Below are 26442 nucleotides of genomic sequence, written 5' to 3'. Positions count from 1 at the left end.
GCCATGCATTGTGCTAGGCTTCTTCTTGGACAGTCAGTCAGCAGCATTTCATTCCCTGCATTGCGTGCTAAAATCATTTAGATCATGGCACAGGACAAATTTGTTTACTGTCTCACTAAGACTGTGTGCAGGATAATCACTTAGCCCAAACCTGATTCTAACAATGCGCTTTATTCAATGTTATGTTTTAACTACAATTAAAGCCAGATAAATATAGCCTCTAAAGAACAGCCACCATATCTTCAATGCCTTAAAATCACTTTAGAATGGGATTTATAAAAATAAAAAGTAACAGCCTTAACAGTGGGAAACTAAAGATGTCATTATCTCAAATGAATGGAATACTTTGAACTGGTATACTTCAAGATTTCAAATGCTGCATCCCCAGCAGTCACAGCATTAACAGACTGCAAAGATTTTACTAAATTAATTCATCCTTGTTTCACTTAGCCCACAGCAAAGAATTAGTGCCATAGATCATAGTTTACAAGTCAACTTGGCATATAAGATGACCCCATTTATTCACACCCAAAATGCAAGTTTAGACATATACTCCGTGTAAACACTGACCTCTCATTTTCCAGCTCATTAGTTCATGTTAGGGATTTACTTGAATTAGGAGTTGGCCTCAAGTCTTTTCAGTTCAGAGATATATGTTGAGGGTTAAACTTGCCTTCTCAGTCAGCGTTTGTGATCATGCAAGCAATAAGGCTATGTTACGAAGAAGATGCAAGAGAATTTATGACACGGCCACTCAGGTAGACATGCACATGTGACTGATGAGCAGAGATGGATCCCCTTGAATCAACACCAGCAGTTCACATTTTATACTGTGTTTTAAGTCGACCCTGTTCCTGGGAGGATTTTTCAAAGCTTCAAAGATCAACTTATAAATTGTGATCTGCGGTAGTCAAACTAACATTGCTTCCACAGGATTCTAACAACCAGTAGATGTTTTAACAGACTGACAGTTCTTTTTGGATTAAAGAAGAGTATTAAAAAAATCAATGGTCATACTCAAGAGAATTAGCTATGCTTAAGTTAGTCTTTCTATCACTGTGACACATAAATCAGTGCTATAATCTCCAAACTGAAGCGATTTTAACATCACAATCCAACATTCAATACCAACATTTCTGAAGAAGGGTTTCGACCCGAAATGTCAGCTTTCCTGCTCCTCTGATGCTGCTTGGCCTGCTGTGTTCATCCAGCTCTACACCTGGTTATCTTCAATGCCAACATGTCTGTTTTCAGATCAAATTCTTCCCATTTCTTTCACCTGATCTCTCTCTCATTCAGACTGCTGACTTTTTTTTATCCTAGCCCATTTAAGTGGTGTGGAACAGAGGATGGGGCCCTCCTTAATAGTGCTCCATGGCACCACAATGACCCCTCTGCATTCAGGTGCTTCCGATATGCCAAGGCACGCCACCTCCTCTCCCATACCCTCAATTTCTGGGGCCTGGTCATTTCCTCACAGTCTACCTGCCCTTCATGGATGCTGCTTCACGGTGTTGCAGCCTCTGTTTTGGAATTGCTGAGCTGTTAATCCACTGATTGGACAGTGGGCTTCCAGATCATTAAAAAAATTCAGCTCTGATTCTTTAGTGTTCTTCCTACCTTCACTGTTTGCATTTTTAATCTCTCCCAGGTTGAACATTCACAAATTGTAAGTCTTGTTTGCCATTCGCATATACACAGCACATCATTGTATTACGGATATATGAAAGGAAAACTATGCTTGATAAACCTACTGGACTTTCAAAGATGTAACTAGTATATTTGATAAGGGGGAGTCAGTGAATGTGGTTTACAGAGACTTCTTAATAAAAATCAGGAATATCCATTCTCTCTTCCCACTGTAATCGTATATAACTAACCACCTGCATTCTTTGTACTATCAAATACCATCCAAAAAGTACAATTGCATGTGATGACCCTCAACTTCTGACAATTTTGTCAAACATAATACGCAAAACAGAGTACTTCAAAATCAAATGATAATACCAACTTCAACATGGAACAAAATTCTTTTTACCAAACGCATAAAAGAAAATAAGGACATATTTTTAATCTAGCTGCACAGGGTAATTAATGAAATTTCTTCCGAGTCACTTTCAAATATATATATATAAGGGTCTGAGTGACATTGTCGAGGTTAAGGTGTGTGGTATAGGCAGATAAAAAGTGTAACAAGGCAGATCTTGACATAGAGATCACATTGCCCCATCACTTTTTACAAATGGCATGGCAAAAATTTCACAAGGGAGCAGCAAGTTTTCAATTGACAGAGATTAACACTTGTTAAGCTCCTTGTTATAGAGAAACATAAAACATAGCTGGGATCCAAACACTGATCCCTGAAGTACCCTTCTACTTGCTGCCTGACTCTCGGAAAGAATTTCTACTTTTTGTTTTCTGTCTGCCAACCAGTTTTCTATACATGTCAGTACACTACTTTAATCCCACGTGCTTTAATTTTATATGCTTATTTCCTTATGTGGGACCTTATCAAAGGTCTTCTGAAAGTCCATGTACACCACATCAATTGGTTCTCCCTTATCAAATGTACCAGTTACATCTTTGAAAGTCCAGCAGATTTGTCAAGCATGATTTCCCTTTCATATATCCATGCTGTCCAATTCTCTCACTGTTTTCCAAGTGATCTACTATTTAATCTTTTATTATGGACTCTCGCATTTTTTCCACTCCTGATGTCAGGGTAACTAGTCTATCAATCCCTGTTTCTCTCTACCTCCTTTTTTTTTTAAAACAGTTGTGTTCAATTAGCTACTCTCCTTTCCATAGGTTCCAGAGTCCATAGAATTTTGAGAGATGGCTACTGATGAATCCATTATTTCTAGGGCCAGTCAAGAACCTTGATATGTAGATTATCAGGCCCTGGAGATTTACTGACCTTTTTAATCCCATCCATTTCCCCAACATTTCTCTACTAATACTGATTTTGTTCAGTTCGTCCCTCTCACTAGACCCTGTGATCCCCAACATTTTTGGGATGTTATTTTTGCACTCCTTTGTGGATAGAACCAAAGTATTTATTTGGTCTGTCATCTCTTTATTCTCCATTATAACTTCCCCTGTTTCTGACTGTAAGGGACTTACATTTGTCTTCACTAGTCTTTTTCTCTTCACATACCTATCAATTTTATGCTCCCAACTCACCTCATTAATATTCAGGATGCGGTCTTACCAAACAGACTAGCTGTCAGGGAAACACAATGTGGAAACCAGAGTGCGTATTCAGCAGCTACATCTCTCTGCCTCAACTGAATGGTTTCCAGCTTGCCCAAGGCCAACCTGCAGATCAATGAACAGCAGCTGCATGCACCTGTCTTTCGTGGACACTTGCAGCTGACTTTCACAGATCCATTGCCACAATGCTGGCATCTTTCCAGTCGTTTTGCAGCGCACCATGCAAGCACAGGCACGACTAGCAAGGCACACTGGCAACCAGCAGTGTACAAATGCATCAGATATAGTTACTGCACAGGGCTAAGCACCCAGTCCACATCATGGCTGCCTGCTATGGCTGCTCCCTTGCGCTCTCAGCATGCAGTCACCTACCACCTAGCTGCATGTTTGCAGCTTACATGCTTTGCATTGTCTGTTGTGTCTTGCAGTGACAATTGACACAGTCACAGAAGCAGTCAGATGGTCATGCTGTGCATCAGTCCTCAGTCAAGGTGCATATAGCATGTAGTACACCAGTGTCAGTTTACACTCGTGGCAGCAGGATTTACACCAAACACACTGTGTCTGCAGCAAGCAGTGGAACTTGTCTGAAAGCATTAGGGGAGAAGACCACAGTGAAGTCCATGAAGGCACCCGTCAGTCAAGGGCAGCCTCCAATACAAGACCTAGCCTTCAGACATGTTCCGGGGTCCTGTCAGAATGGCTCTGCACAGGGGTCTTTGTTTCTATATCGACCAGATGTCTGCTGCATGCAGGGACATGTGTGGCTCACCAGTCAGGTGGCTGGGCCAAGACAGGCAGTTCAGGTCAATCAAGGGGATGGGCAAAATATCCCATTGTCTCTATTCTTAGAAATTAAGCAATAGTGGGCATAGGTATAGGTGATAATCTGGGGAAGTGTGAAGCCTGTGTGGTTCACAGCATGTACAGCTGGGAAGGAGAGGGTAAGGTTGAGGCTCTCAGCAGTAGTACATTAACATTGAGGAAGACAGTAGCAGAAGGCTGCCTGCTGTTGTTTCAATGATGAAGTATGTAAATGCGTAATGTTCAGGAACAGCCATGAACACACTCACAATGGGTGAGGTAAGTGAGCTGATGTGAGAGGATAGGGGCTGTAAATGCATGCAGTGATTAAGTATTCACATGTTGGCAAAAAGTGGCTTGCAGGATGCCCAGACCCTGTCCATTGACCCTCTCTGAGTGGGACTCCTCCCCAGCACTGTCATTGTTAGGGAACTGCCTGATATACACTCTCGCGTGCACACAGCATATTGAACAGACATCAATGTTGAATTTTGTGGGGAGGGGGTGTCATAAGTTGTCGGAGAGAGCCAATGCCATGTACATGCTTTGCTACTACTGCTCCCACATGGTGTAATTGATGCTCATTGTAGACCCCTAACCACTGTGCTTTATTACTGCACAAGGAACGTTGCTGCAGGATGCAAAATCAAATCCAGGCCTTAGACAAAGACACGGACCACATGAATAGTGAAAAACAAATGTTTCTTACCAAACTATTAACATTTCTGTCTGACATGGCCTAAACATGCCCTCAGAACAATTTACATCTCCTCTCCTTCCCGCTGCTCCACACTGAGCTTCCCCATTCCCAGATGAGGTGGAGAAAGCCTGTTCTGTACTGGAGTCAGTTAGCCCTGAAGTTTAGTTAGGTGACACCATGGGTGAATGAGTCTGGATGGACAGACATGCTGAGGGTCTTCTTGCCAGAGGCAAGGGTCAGAGAGTGTCAGACAGCATAGAAATGGAGGGCTTCCTGAATGGAAACTGGTGAGGATCATGTGTGCGGCTCCTCCTCGGACTAGGTGTCTCCTAGCACCTTCCTATCTCCTTATGATGTTGGAGTATCAGGACTGTAGGTCAAGGATTCCTATCCCACTTTTGCCCTGCTTTCAGCCTCGAGGACCAACAGGGTGATAGAATGCAGGGGTGCATGACTCTCCAGCATGCCATTAGTATACTGGGCCCGTCTTTCTATGGTAACCACCAACCTGTCTGTGGAAGCAGGTTGATCGTCACCAGACTGGTTGTTCCAGCTTTTCAGCAATGAGGACCATGATGTCTGCCACTGTTGCTCCTCCCTTTGTATTTCAATGAAGTCTCTGACTGCTTACACCACAGGGTCGTCTCCTGCTTGTGGGTTGAGCAGGTGCCTGGTCTCTGGCAATCCTCCAAGTGCCAGTAGCCTGGGGCATTGCCCGTCTGTGAAACAGTTGGTGTCAGGTCCTCAGCAGCCTGTGAACCTCACTCATACCAGCTACAGACCCCGGTGACAGACTGGTATCTGTGCTGGTAGGGATCCATGAGGCTGACTTTTCAATGCTTCCTCTGGACCCTGGACACTGTCTTCCACAGAGGTCGAGGAAGTATCCTCTGGTGGAGACGGGCAGGTCTCTACCAATGTAGCTGGGATACTGGTTACACCTATAAGACACAAGAGGAAAACTATGTCATGGCCACTGATTACAAATGGCACTCAATGCATGAAACTGACTGCCTAGTTAATGTCAGTGTTTTGGTATAACAACAACATTCCTGCACAAAGGGGTCTCAGTCCTCTCTTAGGAGGACAAGGCTTTTCATTTCGTACAGGGTGAAGACATGAATATTGGTATTCTCAGCATTGCTCTGCTGCTATGGGTTGTCTTCTGCTGCAATGACAAAGTGGATGAATGAGTGAAATACAAGCGGATGACAGATATTAGTGTTGATTCATGTGGGGCAATAGTTTTTAGATGTTCCAAGAGAGTGAGGACACTGTGATAAGGAGATGCAGGGTTAGTGGCATAGAAAGATGGGAGACAGTAACAAGAGCAAATGACAGCAGGTGTTGCATGCAACAGAGGGGAGGTGGGTGGAATGGCAGAGATAGAGGGAGTATGAGGTAGCAGAGAACAGAGTATGACACTTGCCTGGTAGAGCAGAGGTGGTATTTCATCTTCTTATGCACTGCAGTTTCATCCTCTGCAACCTCAACACTGGCACTGTTGCAGGTGGTGATCTCCAAACATGAGGTGGTTTTACTGCTAGTCCTGCAGGAAGAGGACAGCCCTCTTCTGTAGCATCCCATAAACAAGAGTCTCCAGGTTCTTGCGGAGAACCCTGGTGCATCTTCCCTTTCATAGCCATCACTCTTCAGTTCCCAACAACCGATACAAGCACTCCATCAGGTGAGCAAGGGATACTTGTCTTAAGGTGGATATCCAGTGAGTGGCAAGTTGTTCTGGGAATGGTATGTTGTAAGATGGGGTGGATACTCACCAGTGGGGTGCTAAAGATTATTAATGTGGTGAGTTGGAAGATACAATAAAATCACTTGTTCAGCCTTGTGCAAGAATGACTCCACCAAACTCGATGTGACTTGAGCTTAGACAAAAAATTGTAAGGCAATGATAAATGGTCCAGCCAGCAATGCCCATCTCCTAAGAGTGAATTTTTTAAAAAAAGTTAATTTTAATCTTTGTGGCCTCAAGGAAATCCAGGAGAGTTCATAACCTTCTTTAAAGCAGAAATTTCCTTTCAGAGAAACATTAAATTCTCCTTTAAAGGACTCCTTTGACTCTTTAATCATTAACATGGTAGCATGGCCTTACTGTCTATAATTAATGTGACATGGTTTGCATTTTTATATCACATTAAAACTACAATCTGCACCCAGCTACCAAAAAGGTGTTGACTCTAATACAGCTCAATAAAAATCAGAATTTGTACTTTAGTGCCTACTAATGTTCTATTTCCACTTAAAGCAAGTAAAAACTTTTAGGGCTCACAGGCTGTTTCATTCATTATTGCACCATATTCATATGTGGAGAACAAATATACTGAAAAATGCAGTTCTGGGAGCAGACACATCAGCAACGTTTACATGTGTGCCTTGATAGACACGAATGCAAGGTGAACAGAGGGACAGATATAGCACATGGGCAATAAGTAGCAGGTCTAATTAAGGATGAAGAATCAGCGCAGGCTTAGTGGTCTGAAGGGCCTGTTCCTATGCTGTACTGTATTGTATATATACACTGCTCATCTATTTGTCAAACATACTACCTCATAAAAAAGGCAATAAAAACACAGCAGAAAATACGGTGGCCAATTCAGGAATGATTTTAGCAAATTCCCCTCCAAATCCTGAAAGCAATGAAGTTTCAGTAATTGCTATAGGTCAGCTCAATCTAATTGTGCTACCTAACAACTTACCCCTATAAGTAATGTTGCCAACCCTAGTTGCACACATCCTGAGAGATTGCATCACTTCCCGCAGCTGACTGGAATGAAAGAATCCAGGCAAAAATTACATGGCAAAGCCCTTGGCAGAATACAAAGGGGAATTGATCCCGGTTGTCAACAAGCTGCAGGATACTTTCTACGCTATCAGGCCCTACTGCAATCTTGACCTATGGAAGTTCACGATAGTGGGCAGATGAAGCACTGACAAGAGTCTAGGCTGAAAAACTTTGTAACAGTGGCTTCCACTTTCATGGGTTGAGAACGGTCAAGAGGTGCCTCATCATTTTGCAGATTTATTGTAAAAATAGAAAATGCCAAGTCTTGCACAAGTAAAGGAAGAACTGTACACTTCTAGTGAACTCACATCCACATGGTGGGCTTACCACAACATCAACTAGATTGCTCTTACCAGTGTTCAAAAGTAATATTCATGCCACACAGGGGCCAGGCAATGACCATTGCCAATAACAGACAATTTAACCACCATCCCTTGACACTCAATGGCGTTACTATCACTGAATCCCCCACTATTAACATTCACAGAGTACCATTGACCAGAAACTGAACTGGACTTGCCATATAAATACAATGGCTACTACAGCAATTCAGGGGCTAGGAATGCTGCGCTAAGTAATTCACCTCCTGACTTCCCAAAGTTGTCCACCAATTACTAAACACAAGTCAGAAGTGTGATGCAATACTCCCCATTTGCTTGGATGAGTGCAGCTCCAATATTCCTCAACAAGCTTGATACCATGCAGGACAAACCAGCCCACTTGATTGGCACCACATCCACAAACATTCACTACCTTGCCACTGATGTTCAGTAGCAGCAGTGTGTACTCATTCACTAACGTTTCTTGGACAGCACCTTCCAAACCCAGTCATTTCCATCTGGAAGTACAAGGGCAGCATTTGCAAGTTCCCCTCCAACTCACTCCTATCCTGACTTGGAAATAGATCACCATTCCTTCAGTTTCATTGGATCAAAATCCTGGAATTCCCTCTCTCATGGCATTGTGGGTCCACCTACAGAATATGGGCTCCAGCAGTTCAAGAAGCCACTTACCACCACTTTCTCAAGGGCAAGCAGGGATGGACAATAAATGCTAGTCCAGCCAGCAACGCCCATGTCCCAAGAATGAATTTAAAAAAGGATAATGTGAATTTTTTTTGCAGACTCAATGAAATACAGGAGAGTTCATAACCTTCCTTAAATCAGGAACTTCTTTTCAGAGAAATATTAAATTCTCCTTTAAAGGACTCCGTTGACTCTTTAATCGTTACATTTTTTGGTGCTTCACCCCAAAGGCTGATGACTCAAAGCAAAAACAAATACGTACTTGTATTTAACCTAATTCTTGGTTCATAGATTTTAGGGTGTAATTTCTACTCTTGCCTTCCATATCCAATTCAAAAACATGTCTCGGCAGATGGCACCGTTCGTCACTTTAAAAATCTTAGCCATATTTCCTCTAATCCCTGCAATTCTTACAAAGAGATATACCAATTTTCACAACAATGATTGCTTAAATTTGGTATCTTCCTAGTATTATAACTCTGCACCTTCTGCACAGGTTAAATCACTGTGTCTGGGCACCAAAGGTGAACTGAAAACTACAACCTAAATGTTACATTAGCTACCTCACTCTGCTTGTGAGCTTTTAAAAAGTGATCAACTATTATCCCTGATCTCTTTCATGTTTTGTTTTGTTTCTGCACAGTATAAACATGCCTAAAGTTTTCTGGCTCCTTATTATCACCATGTGAAGATCTTTGAAGCACATAATTTGGAATCCAAAACAGCTGATGTCTCAGTTATACTGGAGCTGCAACAAATTATAATCGACTCATTTAATTTGCATCAGTATAAGTCAGTTCTAGAGCGAACTCTGAAAATTATTCTTGGAACTGAATGTTTTGTTTCAAACTTAAACATATAAAATCAGATTCATTGAGGCTGACTTCTAAGTAATAAATGTTACCTTGTCGCTGTTTCTGTACTTGTCCCATTTTTTAACCATTTTGACCCATTTTGGTATTCTTTCAATCTCTAAATGTTTAAGCTGTAAAACAGAAATAAAAGTGTCATACATTAAAAAGCAGGTGCTTATTTTAATAATTATTCAGCTTTTAGTATAGTGTTTTTGCAATTTCAGGTCCTTCCAATGGACAATGATGTTACATATAATTATATAAAATTTATTTTCTAGACAAGATAATTATTGAGGAAAGGCATTCAGCTGGTCTTATTCTATTCACACGGGAAGATACTATGTCTCCCTCATTACAGCTTCAAATGCAACTTAAACAATTTCAGAGCTTACTCCCTTATTACCTGAACTGGAACTCTATGCCACATCTTCATCAGTTGTTATGCAAATTTATATTTTATTCTTCTGGATGTATGTCCACATATTCTACTCTTTCTAAGATATATTTAGCTTTACCTTTTCCGTTTCCTCAAGTATCTCACATACTCCTCCCCAGAATTCCTTTCAAACGTTTCCTTTCCAGGTTGAAAAATGCATGTTTGTTCACTATTTTGTTGTAACCCAGACTTCAGACACAAGAGATCAGCTCTATGACTTTTCTTTGCACACTGTACCATTTGAATATCTCCTTGTGTCTCAGCGATCAGAAGAGGGCACGGTAGTCAAGGGGTAATAACAAGTTCTATTCTGCTAAATGACTAGATCAACATTCTAACTGATCATTGTTTCTTATGTTCTTATGCAATTTTCTCTTCTTACATTCTAATGCTTTGACTGTATACTTGGACATTTAATTGGTTTTTTTCTGATATATGTTGATTGGACATGCTGTGATGACTTTTCTAAGATTCCTTGGTCTTTCAGTTTCAAAATTAGCTATTTCAACATCATGTATGATGTGAAGAGCTATTTATGTTCAATTCCACCATGTTTTGAAATTCTAGTGCTGTACAGGAGTGACACGATAGCAAACGTCATGGCAAAAGAACGATGAACAGTGGGTAAATAAATTGTTTTACTCCTAAATGTTAGAGATTAATTGAAAAAGTACACAGTACAAATAAGCCAAGAGCAGGTCTCCCAAGTGTGTAACAGTAACTTCTTCCAAATCAAATTTTCTTCATGAACTGGATATCAAAGCACTTATTTATAAATTTCTTAAAAACATAATAGTTCAACAAAATGAGTTAATCCTAAACCTTTTCAAGGAAGTTAGTCAGTGATAAGAAAATTAGTGTGTTATCCTTCCCAAAACTTTTCTGTTTTAGTTGGAGTTGGATAACTATTATAGATTTACTGAAAGGAATTATTTTAAATTATGGTAGAATTCACATCTTCCTACCACAATATATGTATGAGGATATAATAGGGTTCAACATGCTGCGAATTTGCTTGTAGGCAGTGCCTCATGGCTCCCAAAAATAATCCCTATTTGGTTCAGTGAATGTGTTTCAGTATTTACGTATTTCACAGTTAAGGTAAATATTATGACTGATTCCAACCAGGTCAGTTGAGGGAGAATGGAACAGCAGTAGTTTTAAAATTCGAACTCAACGCCAGGTAACCTGTTTTCAGCCTCATCTTTTCAGCTGCAGTTTTGCTCAGGGACATTGCAACTATAATGATAATCAGGTTACTTGTATAAATACTGTAAAATGATTTATTTAAAGCTACAAATGCTGTGTGTTGAGTACCAGTACTCAATAAGCCCTTCTTGAAAATGGACATTTAAATGGATTCTTCCAATTGTCCACCAAACTTTGATGGAAGATCTGCAGAACCTCAAATAAATAACAAACGGTGTTACACAATATGCAGAATTTTCAGGAATCTTCTGCTGAAGTAATGGCAATCAACTGGGAGAAACCCATGCCTATATTTGTAAGTGTGTTTTCACAAATGCAACTTTTACAAAGAAATAGCTTTGAAATTTTCCCATCTGCACTTTATGTTTGAGTTTATGTATGAAGGAAATCAGCTTCTTTTATCTTCCAAGCCACACAGTGGCACGGGTTCATGGGCACATTTTCAATACTTTATGGTTCCTTTGCTTGAAAATCTTCTCTTGCAATCTCAGGGGCTTCTGAGAGAAGGGACTGATCTCAGGACAGTATTTGACACTTCTGTGGGTGAGCTGTGACCTTAACACACTGAGCATGAACATTGTAGTAAATAAACTGAACCAACATTCTATTTTCCAAGATAGTTAATGATTTTGATCATCGATGGCTACCACACGATCTAGTTATAATGCAGTCTCACTTCTTGGACCCAACGTCCACATTATATCAGACTTCCATTACACTAAATAGAATCATCATTCTTCGTTGTTCCACACCATCTTCTTACATATCAGCTGGTGCTTTAATTGTCTACTATAAACTTTATTAGCTTACATGGATGTGCTATTTCAGCTTCTAGTGTAAGTAACAAATCTATTCCAGTTCTCTGCGAGTCTTGCTCTGGAACCAGCTGTTGGATGGATGTATAGGAGGGGTTTAAGTTCAAACAACCTTTGATTTTCCCTTCCTTGCTTGGAGCAAGTTGCTTTATTCTTAAAGTGGCAGAGCAGGGTTTGACAATCCAGTAAATGTGAAAATTGAAGCATTAACATTCAAACTGGATGTTACTAAAATGCATAATTTGGTGAGTTAAGCAAGTTTGAACAGCAAAAATCACCACTATAAGCAAACTTAAATCTATTGTAAATGTTACTAAAGTGCATAGTTCGGTAAGATAAACAGCTTTGCACATCAAATCCCCCAATTTTTAACATCTATAGTAGTATTTCAATGTATTGAAACACTAGACTGAGTCATCTAAACTCACACTGAAATACAATATTTCCATTTCCATTTGCAAAAAGCTGTGATTTCATTTTGTGCGTAATACAGAGTAGTTTTATCCATCTATTATCATGTACGGACGAATGTAGAATTGTTCAATAATAAACTAGTATTTGTTATGATGACCATTACATATTTTACCTTTTCCTCCAATACTGTTGGCATAGGCAGTTCATGTTCACTGAAAGTACATGATAACATTGTCGTTAATTTAGTAATACTAAGGCCAGGACATACATTAATAACAAATAGAATAATAAATGCATCTGACATAATTTAACAAAAATGCAAAACAGTCTTCAAAACATTCAAAACTTATTGAACTTACTGCAGAAAGCCAAATCTGTCCACAACTTTATATAAGTTGAAATCTTCCCATGGATCAATTGAGGCCCCATTTTGCCTGCCCTGTTAAAATATACAAAAGTCTTTAACTTAAATTTAAAACACTGTGAACAACATACTTTCTAGCAAACAACAAAAGGTGTCACATTGATGTGTTAGGGAACTGATGGTGTATTGCTCAGGTCCAAGGGTTCAAACTGCAGATAAGGAACGTTGTGTATGTTCATTAATGCTCTGAGCTCGTATTGAATACAACAGTATAACACCTCAATTTTACTTTATATATTAATTTTATATAAACTTTCCAGTTTAACAGTTTGTGTTCAAGTTCCATAATTATACTTCAATTCATAAAAATAATATGCTGCACCACATAAAGACAATGCAAAACAAAATAGAGGTGTAGGATGCTAATTGTAGCAGCAACCAAGAAAGAGCCTGGGATTTGTAAGGGTGGAAATACAGTAAAGTATGTTTGGGAATAGGGTAATGCAGAACAGGGGTTCATCACAGTCAGGAGCAACCTGTTTTCAAGGTTCTTTTTTGGTGGGGTTGGTGCAGTGTATGCCAGGGGCTGGTGGGGAAAAGTGGACAGATACAGGCTCATATAGACGGGTTAGGTGGGGACCTGGGATAAAGCTGCTCTGGTACACATAAAACATAGCTTTTGTTTGAGTCCACTTTTGCTGTTTGTAAATTAAAGCTCATCTTTGAATTTGTCTGATTGTTTGCAAATATGCAAAGTTTCCCTACTGGTCAATGACAAGCTAAGGGTGTACAGTGAGCAGTGAGCAGTGGGTACAGTTAGCTCTAACTTGGAGGGTATTTGGACGAGTTGGTTATGTACGGGTAAGGTGTGTGGTGTGGTTGTTAAACAGTAACTAAGATGAGAGAATGAGGTCATTTTTGCAAGAGAGTTTCACCAATATTGGCTATGGGCCATGGGCAGCAAGATTACTGTGCCATGATTTTGCCAGTGAGAGGCAATGCCACATTGCCAATGCATGTTAGGATACACAGTGGTATTTCAAAGATGGCATGGTCATAAGGGATGTTGGTCTCTCAGCGAATATGCACTGATTTAAGGAGTTTTTCTGGAAACAATGCATGGTAAGATGAAGCCAGAAACAGACACAAGGGATCCTACAGGAGCAGAATTGGTAATTATTGAAGTGAGATTTGTCAATTACAGCCAGAAACCACATTAGGCATTGTGGCAGAAATCCTCCAAAAATCCAACACAACTCACATTTAGCCAAAAAAGGTACAATTCAACCCATTTTTCCAAGTCAGCACTATGTATGACTTGAAGGGTACATGCAAGTGGTGCTGTTTCCATGCATTTGTTCATTAACATCAAGGTCAGCAACGCATAATGTCCAAATTTAGGTATCAGCCAATTCTCAGATAACTGTGCACTTTTTTTTTTTTAGCTGAAGTTAGCTATGAATACTCTGACGTAATTATCCTTCAATGAATTATAGAATCTCTACAGTGTGGAAGCAGGCCATTCAGCCCATCAAGCTCACACAAACCCTCTGAAGAGCATCCCATCCAGACCCACCCCTGCATCCTATCCCTGTAACCCTGCATTTCCCATTGGCTAATCTACATATCCCTGAACACTATGGCCAATTTAACATGGCCAACCCACCTAACCTGCACATTTTTAAGACTGTGAAAGGAAACCAGAGCACCTGGAGGAAACCCACACAGACACAGGGAGATTGTGCAAACTCCACACAGGCAGTTGCCCAAGGGTGGAATTGAAACTGAGTCCCTGGCACTGTGAAGAAGCATTGCTGACCACGGAGCCACTGCTTCACAATTCAATATGATCATGAATGATCTGGTAATCCTCAATAACATTCTCCTGCCTTTTCCCCATCACCTTTGATTCCCCTAATGATTAAAAACCTGACTGACGATCTCAATTGTGAATGTACTTAATGACCCAGCCTCAATGGCATAGAATTCCAACAGATTCACGACCCTTAGAGAAAAATAAAATCCTCAACTCTGTCTTAGATGCGTGACCCCTTATTCAAAGATTATGCTCCCTGGTTCTAGACTCTCCCAAAAGGGGACACAACCTTTCCACGCATACCCTGTCAAGTCCCCTAAGAATCTTCAATGTTTCAATATGGTTGCAGCTCATTCTTCAATATTTCAAAATGTTCTGAAGAAGGGTCACTAGACTCAAAAGGTTAACTCTACTTTCTCTCCCTATATGTTGCCAGACCTGCTAAGTTTCCCTACCAATTTCAGCCCTTCATTTCTATCCCTCACCCTGGCCCAGGTTTAAAGTGTGCAACTCTCAAGCTTCACTTAATTCCCACTACCCACCTTCTTTCTCTCCCGTTTGGCGGGGAAATAGGCAGAGGCATAATAAGTTTGTCCAGTCTAGCAAGTCAAGATAGGTGGTGGGATCATAGGGAATACATTTTTATTCTTTCAAAATCTACAAGTAAAACATCTTTTTAGCCTCTTCTGACAAAAATCCTCTTCATCCGGTGGCAAGGTTCCATAACTTCGTATTCAGGCTATTAAGTTAACATTATGAATGGGTTCGAACTAAGTCTTTGAACCTGATATCTACAAAAAGGAACCCCACCCTAACTTCTCCCCGTTCCTCCTCCCCCTACCCTTTTTATTCACATCAACCACCCCCTCCCCCAACCGCTCACCTTTGATGGTTTGCATTGCCTTGAAGAGGCTTTGCATGTAAATATCTAATTGGCTACATGAATGATTACAGATGATGGTTCATATTTTACAAAACAAAATGGTGATTTTGGTGGTGGTAAATTTCTTAGTTGTATGTGATAACACCTCTGGGTAGAGAAAAAAAAGGGTCCCCACTGGAGGATGTCCAGGTCTCTGTGGGCAAGTATGTATACTGGAAGTTTTGAAGTGATCGCCCAAACAGATTCCACTGAGTGGGTGCAGTTAAAAACACATCCATTGTCTACAACTTGCTGACTAATTACAATTACATTTTGATTAGCTGGGTTATGATTAGCTGGGTTATGCACAACAGCAAATTCAAGTACCATATTCTTTAAAAAAAAAGAAACAGCCATTTGTGATTTCATCTGGTAAGAATGCAGTTGTTATTTTAAATTGACAGGCATAATGTTGACACAGACTTTATTTGGTAAACATTCAAAACTTGGAAAAATGTGCAAATATGTTCTGAATAAATAGTATTCAGATCAATGGCGTGGAAATATACAATTTAGTACATCTTGAATTTTAAATGTGTTGTGAAGTTTCCAGTGCTATTTCTTGTAATTGTTGCAATTGAGCATTCTTATTCATTATTCACAATTCAGTCTCTTCTACACTGAAGAAATCAAATGTAGATTAGATGACCACTTTGTGGATCATCTCCATTCAGACAAAAGTTTGCTGATTTAATTCTCCACTGCACTCTGTCTTCAACATTCTGCAGTGTTTTGGTAAAGCCCAATGTACATTCAAAGAACAGCAGTTCATCATCCAGTCAGCTCCTTCATAGTCTCTTAACTCAATATGGAATTCAATTTCAGATCATAAGCTCTACTCCAACTTTTATATTCCCCCCTCACTTTAGGATATTTTTGTTTTGCTTTGGATGGGAAATATTCATAATGTGCCATTCAAATTTTCTCTAGAAATATCTTTGATCCCATTCCCCGGGGGGGGGGGGGAGCAAAAAGTGAAACACCAGTAATACCTGGAAATGAATCTCCGAAGCTCTATTTTGAAGTATTCAAGACAACTCAGACTAGTTTTTGTCATTCACAAGTTTCACTGGGTTTTTCTTCTGGATTATCACTCTATTTTGCTTTGCACTGTCATCCTTTTTGACATGCAATTTCCCAAGATGTTACCCTATTATAAACCTTCCCTTTGATTTTTCGCATCCAGTTCAGTTTGCCAGTCAAGCCGGTCTCAAAGATCAGCCATCTAGACAATGCGTCCATCTACTTGAAGGAAAGTTCGACCGGGAAAGGGGAATGAAAGCAGAAGGCCCGAGATTGGCCGCTGACTGCAATATTAATATGACTGCATTAAGATAAGCCAGAAAGAATTATTTATCTTATTGTCAGCAATGTCCAATGGTATTTCTAAGGACCACTAATTAGCTTCTATTATATTTGGAAAACACGGAGGGAAGCATGTATTGGGATTGAAATCAGTCCTGAAATGGCACATTCAATGTTGCCAAAGTTCCAAGTTCCCTGTTTCAGGTGGATATCCTGGGCTCTCAGAAATCTCTAGTTTCCAATTGGCAATACCTCTGGGAGATCAAGCAATAGATAGCACTATCCAAAATAAATTAGCGTTCAAAAAATTTAACAGCTAGACATCAAGTGAGAAGCAAGCCAATGTTTACCCCCTTTCTAATTCTTATCTCAGTTAATCAATGGGGTTATTAACGTTAGAATCAAGTTTTAGGCAGTGTACAATTACACACTTCAAATTTCACTGAAATTCTGAAGTTTAATGTAACCTATCAGAACAGCAGCTTTTGCGTGGATCAATACATAATTAAACAGTAGCAACAAGCAGGACAGGAAACCAAATAAAAAAGTTTTTTCTAAATGATGGTGAGACAGAAAGAAATAAATCAGAGGAGGAGACTACCACATAATCAGACAAGATCATTCTCTTTAAAATAAAACCCAGCATTCTTCATGATTCTGTACTTTAGAAATAACTTGGTGAGCAAAAGCTGTTGTGTATTGTAACACAGGTAGAAATTAATCATGATAAAATTCCAGCAAAACTGTCTGCATTGAGGGAAAAAAATGCATTTTCTGGTTTCTGTTAGTTCCAGCTTTGTTTAGCTATGATTATCAATGGGAAGAATTTGATTAACTAGATTGCTAGTAAATCCAAATACTGGAGCTACTTCACAGGGCATCTATTGCAAATCGGGATATATACTCATCTACTTTTATACAACATTTTTTAATGAAAAGAAAACACGCCTCTGTATTATGACTCACTGTTTGAAGCTCGGTCACCCTACTCCTCCACATCCTACTTTACTCAGTACTTCTGATGAAACCACTGTTGCCTACATCAAGGCTCACTGTTCTGTGTACAGCCCCTCCCCCACATTCTGACTCACTGAAGCTACCCCATTCCATCGAGGGACTCAACTCTCATTTGCTCCCTCTTCCCCTGGTCATGACTCATGGCGCTAATGATCTTTAATTATCATTGAAAAAGTGGTTGTCCACTGTGTGAAGGCAGCCTACAGAATCTAATGCAATAGCCTCAGACCATCTGAGTTTCTACTTGCAAACAACATTGCATAAGGTGGCAGTACATAGCTATGGCACTAAAAGATTAAGGTAGTAAGCATGCATTGCTTCAACAAGACCCCAACACAGCAAAAATATGACCCACATGTAGTTTGTGCAACTAAATAACGTTATTTCTGAAGAAGGGTCCTGACCCGAAACGTCAGCTTTGTTGCTCCTCTGATGCTGCCTGGCCCGTTGTGCTCCTCACTGTGTTATCTCTGACTCCAGCATCGACAGTTCTTACTATCTCTAAATAACGTTATTGGTACTCGTCACTCATAAGATGAATGTTAAAAGTTGATTGCCCTTTGCACAACACATCCCACACAGTAGCTTTTCATTAAACAGAGACAGTCTTAAACAGTAGCAAATGATGATCTCTGTCAGCATTTGAATCTGTGAACGTGCAAGTACTTTACATTTGCTAAATGCTTTGCATTTCTTCTGGTTGGGGTTTCTTTATAGCTAAAGAGAAAACATATTGACATGGCAGTAATACAGGCTCCAAAGTTAAAGTGTAGTTATTCCTGCTTTGGTAAAATTGAAGAACTGTTGTCAAAGCACAAGCCTCCTGTGATACTCCAACAACTGAACAGTAGTGCTAAGTTTGTTAGGCAATGTTGCAGAATTGACTAAAGTGTGAGTGCAATACAGTGGTATGTTTTTGAAAACCAACATATTTTTCTCAATTTAATCATGTGAGATTGGATTCCTCTAATCTTTCTGGTACTTTCAAGAAGGAGCTACTTGTGCGATTTGTCATGCCACACAATTGCCAAAAATAGACCATCTCCAACAAATGAGAATCTAACCATTGTTCCTTGACATTTAGCACATTACCATCACTGAACTTCCCACCATCAACATCCTGGGATTATCGCTGACCAGAAACTTAAACTGGAATAGCCTTGTAGCAGAGATAGTAGGAACTGCAGATGCTGGAGAATCTGAGATAACAAGGTGTAGAGCTGGATGAACACAGCAGGCCAAGCAGCATCAGAGGAGCAGGAAGGCTGACGTTTCGACAGTTCACCTCCATCTTCTCAACGGCAATGAGGGATGGGCAATAAATGCTGGCCCAGCCAGCGACACCCATGACCCTCACATGAATATAAAACGAAAATACAATAGCGACAACAGTAGGTCAGAAAGAGGAATCCTTGTGCAAGTGAATCATTTCTTGACTCCGCAAAGCATGTCTGCCATCTACATGGCACAAGTCAGGAGTACCATGGAATATTCTCCATTGCTTGAATGAATGCAGCGCCATCAGCATTCAGAAGCTCAATACAATTCAGGACAAAGCTGTTTGTATAATTGGCACCCCATCAATCACATGAATATCTACTCCCTTGTCATCTAATTCACACTGGCAGCAGTAAGTACCATAAATAAATGCAGCAACTCACCAAGGCTTGTATGGCAGCACCTTCCAAACCAGTGTAATCTATCACCTAGAAGGACAAGGGGAGTAGATGCATGGCACACCACCATCTGCAAGTTCCCACTTGTTAAAAGTTATTTCTACTCCTTTATTTCATACATTGCAGAAATATTTATTTAAATAAATCAACACTGAAGCTTAATTTAGTGTGTGTGTATATGTGTATTTAACACTTTATCAAGTATAAATAACTAATTTTCCTACTTCAGGTATCACATCTCCCTGCCACTCTCTTCCCTCTCAATAAGGATCAGAATCCTATCAGTTTTCCAGTAAGGATTCATAACTGTTGCTTGACCCTCAACTCCATAATCAATATTCAGCATCCATCTGTTCGCACGCACTTGCATATCAAGTTTAAGTGTATCAGCAACAGAAATCCATTTTACAACTCTTCCAATATTTATGAGGACTTAGATGAAATGGCAATTTTTGTGATGTAACATATGCTGTCAGTTTGCTATCATTTTACTTACACCATCTCACAAAGGCAGAATTACTCTTTTTATTTCCAGTCTAATCACTGCAAACCCTATTTGTCTCTGCACAAATGCATTCAACTTCATGGTTCTTCGTGTTGTGAATCTACGATTCTTCACTAATACTTTCTGTTGCACTTTTTAACACTGGTGGTATCTTTTATGATGTGTGGCAGTTTAAGAATATCAATTCACAGGTTGTATGCATCCCTGGCAAGGTCAGCACTTTTTTTTTTTTTTTTAAAAGTTTCTATTTAAAATCTTCTATCTAAACATGTTATATTTTTATATACTTCCTCCAAATCCCCTCAGATATCTTGACTTTTTTTTTAGGAGAACAACCTCAGCTTCTCCAATATCCCTTATCCCTGGAGCCATTCGAGCAAATCTCTTCCACAACCTCTGCAAAAGGTTCCTTCTGGTGCCCAAAATCAAAAATCATAGTCACGAGGGTCAAGCTATTTTATACAGGTTCAACATCGACTCTTTGCTCTTGTACTCTATCTATAAAGCCTACCAGAAACCTCAGTTTTCAGTATTACACACTTTATACCCATAACTTTGTAAGCCAATTGCACATGACTTAGTCATTCATATTTACAACCTGTTCTGCCTCCTTGAACCTAGTGCTTTGTCAACATAATTCTTTTTCAAGAGCTCTTCTTGATACTTTCTCAAGTACTACTCTTATTATTTCTGGAGATTTCTTTTTGGATTTCAGGGGCTCCACTTTCATTCTCATTAACTGAATTATTAGAGAACATAGAACATAGAAGAGTACAGGCCCTTCGGCCCACGATGTTGTGCCGACCTATTATCCTAGTCTAAGATCAAACTAGCCTGCATACCCTACATTTGACTATCATCCATGTGCCTATCCAAGAGTCACTTAAATATCCTTCATGTATCCGACTCCACTACGCCCGCGGCAGCGCATTCCACACACCCACCACTCTCTGTGCAAAGAACCTACCTCTGACATCTCCCCTACTCCTTCCTTCAATCACCTTAAAATTATGCCCCCTCGTATTAGTCATTTCTGCCCTGGGAAAAAGTCTCTGACTATCCACTCTGTCTATGCCTCTCATCATCTTGTACACCTCCATCAAGTCACCTCTCACCCTTCTTCGCTCCAATGAGAAAAGCCCTAGCTCCCTCAACCTTTCCTCTTAAGACCTGCCCTCCAGTCCAGGCAGCATTAGGTGACATTGTCACTTGGTAACAATACCTCTTGTATTTGTGTTGACATATGGGGTATTTGGACTCAAGCAAAAACAGAATTAGATGAATTATTGTCCTCAAATATTAATCCTCCATTAAACTTAGATCCATGTTACATAAGTAAATCATTAATTTCCTAAAGACAAGGTAATTAAATTGGCACAAGACACATTATTAAGAAAAACTTTTCTCAAAATGACAGACACTTCTACCCCCAAAAAAGCCATCACCCCAGGCACACCTTACACATACTAGTCAGGTCACAGCTAATGCATTTCCATCACACATAGTCAAAGCTGGAACATTTTATTTGTAGTTACGACCCTACGTGCTGCATCTTAGAACTCAATTGCAGATGTACATTTAACAAGCAACAATGTTGACTACAATAGCATCCTCTATGTTTCTCCCCATATAATAGCTCCTGATCTTAAGCAGCCTTAAATTCGAGATTGCACATTCATTTTCAAGAAATTCATTACCTTATTGGTGATTAAAGGTTTTCCAGGCTCCTAGGTAGTTGCGCATTGCATTGTTGACAGTTTAAAGACTGCTCTATCTCCTTTGTAGCCTGCTTTTCCATCCATTAGTTTCCAACCTCCAGCTTTACTCACAACATTGCAGATTCCTTCTTTTATTCTTACACCCTGAGCCTCCTTTTTCTCTCTGCCATACATCCTCCCTTTTCTCACACCTTGCACCTTCTTTCCACCTCCTTGCAGCCTCCTTCTTCCTACCCTCGCCTTTGCAGCCTTATCTTTTCCACCACTGATCCCGACAGCCTCCTCCATCCAGTCTTCCTTTAACAAGCAGCATTCCTTGGACTCCACTGACAACGATCCCCAAATGCCAAGAGCCATATTCAGAAACATCCCCTAAAGCCAGGTCTCCCACTGACAGCAATCCCAGCCGCTAGCCAACCTCATGCACTTGCCTTCCAAGCTGTACCTTCAACTATTAGGTGGTTCTCTCCTGTGTTTAAATGAAAGTGGAGAGAAAAGGCCTATGTTTGAAGGAGCAGTCCCTTGCAGATGCTGTCTCTTTTATGCAGCCCTTGGCTGCATTACCCTCAGCCTAAGATGTCCCCACAAGGGACAAGAGTATCATGTACACCTTCTCTGCTGGGCCCTGACCAGTCCACTTGGTTTACCAGACTGCTGAATGGGAATGAATGCCTGGATTTTGACTAAGTGACAATGAAAGAATAGTTCCGAGTCCGAATAATATTGGTTTGCTTGGGAATCTGCAGATGGTAGTGCTCCCATGCTTCCCTTATTCCAGGTGTTAGAGGTTGCATGTATGAAAGCTGGTGGGCTGGTGAGATGCTTGTAAATGGTATATACTGTTACCACTGTGCTCCAGTGGTGAAGCGAATGAATATTCAATTTAGTGGGTTGGTTTGTTAATTAAATAGGCTGCTTTGCCTTGGCTTTTCATCCAAGCTTATTTTAATTTTTAAATGAAGAGATATTAGCAAGCTAATTTTGGACAGTTAGAAAGGAATTTGTTGAAAAAGCAGCAATGCTAGTTCATCATGAACAGATTCAGAGGTTGTTCAAAAATTCTTTCATGGGAAGTGGGCATCCCTTGCTGGGCCAGCATTTATTTCCAATCTCTACTTGTTTTTGAGAAGTTGGTGATGAGCTGCCTTCTTGAACTACAGCAGTTCATTTGGTATACTCAGACCCACAATACCACTGGGGAAGACGTTTCAAGACTTTGACCCAGTGACATTAAAGGAATGGCAATATTTTCCAAATTAGGATGATGAGTGGCACAGAGAGGAACTTGCAAGTGATGGTGTTTCTGTACATCTGTGGCCCATTCCCCTCCAGATGTTAGCAGTCATGGGTTTGGAAGGTTCTGTATAAATGAATTGGTGAATTGGTGAATTTCTGCAGTGCATCTTGTAGGTGGTAAGCACTACTGCTACTGAGCATTGGTATTGAAGGGACTGAATGTTTGTGGATGGGGTGGCAATCAAGTGGGCTGTTTTATCCCAAATGTTGTGAAGTTTCTGGAATGTTGAAGGTGCACTCATCCAGGCAAGCAGGGAGTATTCCTTCACACATCTGACTTATGCCTTGTAGATGGTGGACATGCTTTAGTCAGGCAGGAGGTGAATTTCCTGCAGCAGGATTCCTAACCTCTGACCTGCTTTTGTGTCCATAGTGTTTACATGGCGAGCTCACTTTGTTTCTGGTTAATGGTATCTCCCAGGATTTTGATATTGTATGTGATTCAGCAATGGTAATGCTGTTGAAAGCCAAGGCTAACAGTATGATTCTCTCTTCTTGGAGATGGTTATTGCCTGGCACTTGTGTAGCATGAATGGTATTTGCCACTGTTAGTGCTAACCAGGATACTATCTAGATCTTGCTGCGTTTGGACATGGATGGCTTCAGTATCTGAGGTGGTGTGAATGGTGCTGAACATTATGCAGTCAGCTGCAAACATCCCCACTTCTGGCCTTATGACGGAAAGATGGTCATTGATGAAACAACTGAAGATGGTTGGTCATGGAACACTGTTTTATGAAATACACATTGACCGAAATATTCATATACATCTCTTCCTGTTCTCAGTTTGTTGGAAAAACGCCACTGAGTTCACAAAATATCATAGAAACAAATTAAATCTTATCTGTCTTCTCTATTTAAGGAGAAGGGGAGCAGAAATATTGTCGAAGTGGATCTAATGAAAGCTACTGAGAAACAAGTACAGATATTTTTCAACATAGAGGACTGCATGTCATGAGATATTAGCATGAAAATTACTCAGACTGGATGAGACTACTTTCAAGTTTCTACTACACAATCTGTCCTTAAAAACAGGGACCAAAATGGCACTCGGAACAAAAGCACCATTTTGAGTTTTTATCTAAACTGGTTTTCTGGTGGACTTCAATCTTAGTGAACAAACCTTCTACCAGAAACTGAAGGAGCTTCATAAACTTAGCCTAATCAGGATTAAGTGAAGTACTGCAACATGCAACACTATTTTAGTCTCTCACCTACATTGATACTACCAATTCAGGCTGCTATTCACCAAACATCAACAATAAAATTTGGGTATTGGCTGCTTTCTGCTAACACTCGCACAATTGTCAAGTGCAATAAGGTAAAAATACGAGCAGGTTAGGCGAACATTTTTATTGTAGACACATAGGTTTTTTTTTTGCCTTAAAAGTTGGCATATTTAATGCCTTTACAATTGTTGCTTTTGCAAAAATGTTGGCTGCTGCTCCAGAGTTCAACATCCATTCATTCGCAATATGACTATACCTCCTAATCACAGTGTTGGTATAAGCTCTTTGAAATCATCCCACTTGTCAAGTTTTGCCCTTCCAGATTAGAAAGGTATCTATCAGCTTTCTAAACCATAAGAAGATCAGCTTTCTACCCACCGTGTACCTGATTCACATGAAAATTATCCCCATCCATTTAAAAACATGATAACAGGAGGGATTAATGTATAGCACAAAATGTTAAGATGAAAAATAAAAACATCTCTTCAGTTTCAAGTTACAGTTTAAATTCAATACTATGGTTTGTTCTTTCGTTCTATTTTATAAATTACACAGTACCTTGTTATAATTGGAAATTATTTCAGCCCTTTCTTCTGCAATTAATGTCTCCAGATCTTTCTTCATGTCAAAAACTGAAGAAAAAAAGAAAATCATTAGTACATAATTCATATGTTAAAATTACCATATTTCAAAACTGTAAAACTGAGCCAACAATTTTTTTTAAAGGAACTACCAAGATGCACACTAACACTGGAAATGCCTCCTCGATTGAGAAATATACTGATTGCATAAAGTAAATTGAGTCACAACCTCTCAATCCTTAGCATAATCATGGAAAAGGAATTTGACAGTGCTACAGCCTTCTCATTAATATAATTCTTTACGAGCACCTTTTCTGTGTAATTTACTTCACTTTAGATGATGCTCTCTACATTGCTTGCAGATCATGAGCTGAATTTTACGCTGACAAAGAATCAGGGGCACTAGTTTGTTCATTCTTGACTAGCTTGCCCCATACAATGGCATTTAGGCTGTTAATTGGTTTGAAGTGGGACCCTGCCCCATCGAGGAGGAAGTCCCACCTCTGAAAACTGTCAACTGGCTAATCAAATGGCCAGATGCTCTTTTGTCCCAGCAGGGCAATTGTGAGCAATTTTCCATCGCCAGGAGCTAACAGGAACATTTTGGGACCAAAAAGTGCATTTAAACTAGATATCATTTTATATTATCAGCATCATTTTATTTATAATTTAATCCCAATTATCCAGTGGACAAATGACCTCTTCTAAATCTCTATTAACTTCAGCTTGCAACCGAACAGAATGACCGTCCAAGGGGACTCAGTGTCAGAATGTGGCCTTCTACTGGCAAAGTACGACATCAATGTTCTTGTCTGACAGCGGGAATCCACTAGGTTTTGGAATGGAAAGCTATATAATCGAAGCTATGTATGTTTATTAAAGAAACAAAATCAACAATCGATAACAACCACATTTCATCACAAAACCTTCATCCACAATTTTCTTTCAGTTAGTATTCCCAATTCTTAGTGTCAATTTCTACAAATAGCGTTCCTGGGTATATTAGCTCTGATCATTATTCTTTCAATGGTGTGGCTTCAAGCTCCATTTTAGAATATAAAACCAATCCAGGCTTACAAATCAGCACAGTAATGAGGGAGTTGTGCATTGTTGAAACAATTGTATCCTGCTACGTAAACATGAAATGAACTGTGCCAAGGCAGTTGAAACCAATTTTTCCACTTCCTGTAAAATCATGAAATGCAACTACGAATATAAAGACAGTTGTTTTTCTATGAAAAGACAATTTTAAAGACTGACGATTACTGAAGGATTAGTGTAGTTTTTAAAAGCAAGTAACCTGACACTCATTGCAAGCACTGCTTACACATCTCGTTGTTCAAACAGTGGTTGAAGTGTTGTTTGCAGACAAGCTGAAGCAGAGTTGTTTGTATAAATGGAGATTCAGCCAGCAACAAGTAGCTGGTTGGTTTGTGGACTAGAAACCATTTGACGATGACAAAGGCCTTCTGTCTGCCAACAGATTGTGATTAGTTGTCAGGCAGCTGAACAGCTTGAGGCTGCAAACAGATAGTGAGAAGCTTTTAGTCTGACAGCAGCTCAGGAACTGTCTCTATTATCTGCAGTAAAATCTACTTTAAGATTGAAAAAAAGATTTTTTTTTCCTCCAGCAATTGCTGTAGGTTGTGGCTTTTAATAAATAAGTCAAAGACTTTATAATCAATGAACCAGCCCATGCCTCCCATAAACCAGTGAAAGTATTTAGAGAAAGAAGTCTGAGAA

The 26442-nt window shown here is 39.9% G+C and overlaps 1 protein-coding gene across 1 annotated transcript in view; it reads right to left on the bottom strand.

The window, feature by feature from the left end:
• The window catches only part of LOC109914917 (ecotropic viral integration site 5 ortholog-like), a 136176-nt gene extending 110115 nt beyond the window's left edge, over nt 1-26061 (bottom strand). The window contains exons 1-5 of the mRNA XM_020514527.2: nt 26027-26061; nt 24677-24750; nt 12630-12709; nt 12443-12482; nt 9447-9527 (exon numbers count right to left, since the gene is read on the bottom strand). Of these exons, the coding sequence (XP_020370116.2) occupies nt 9447-9527; nt 12443-12482; nt 12630-12709; nt 24677-24750; nt 26027-26030 (279 nt within the window). The 5' untranslated portion in view covers nt 26031-26061. The remainder of the gene's footprint in view (nt 1-9446; nt 9528-12442; nt 12483-12629; nt 12710-24676; nt 24751-26026) is intronic.
• Nucleotides 26062-26442: the final 381 nt, after the last annotated feature.

Source organism: Rhincodon typus, chromosome 17 (genome assembly GCF_021869965.1).
Source record: "Rhincodon typus isolate 14 chromosome 17, sRhiTyp1.1, whole genome shotgun sequence".
Lineage (NCBI taxonomy): Eukaryota > Metazoa > Chordata > Chondrichthyes > Orectolobiformes > Rhincodontidae > Rhincodon > Rhincodon typus.
The sequence above is the reverse complement of the archived record's forward strand: the minus strand, read 5'-3'. Positions and strand labels throughout refer to the sequence as shown.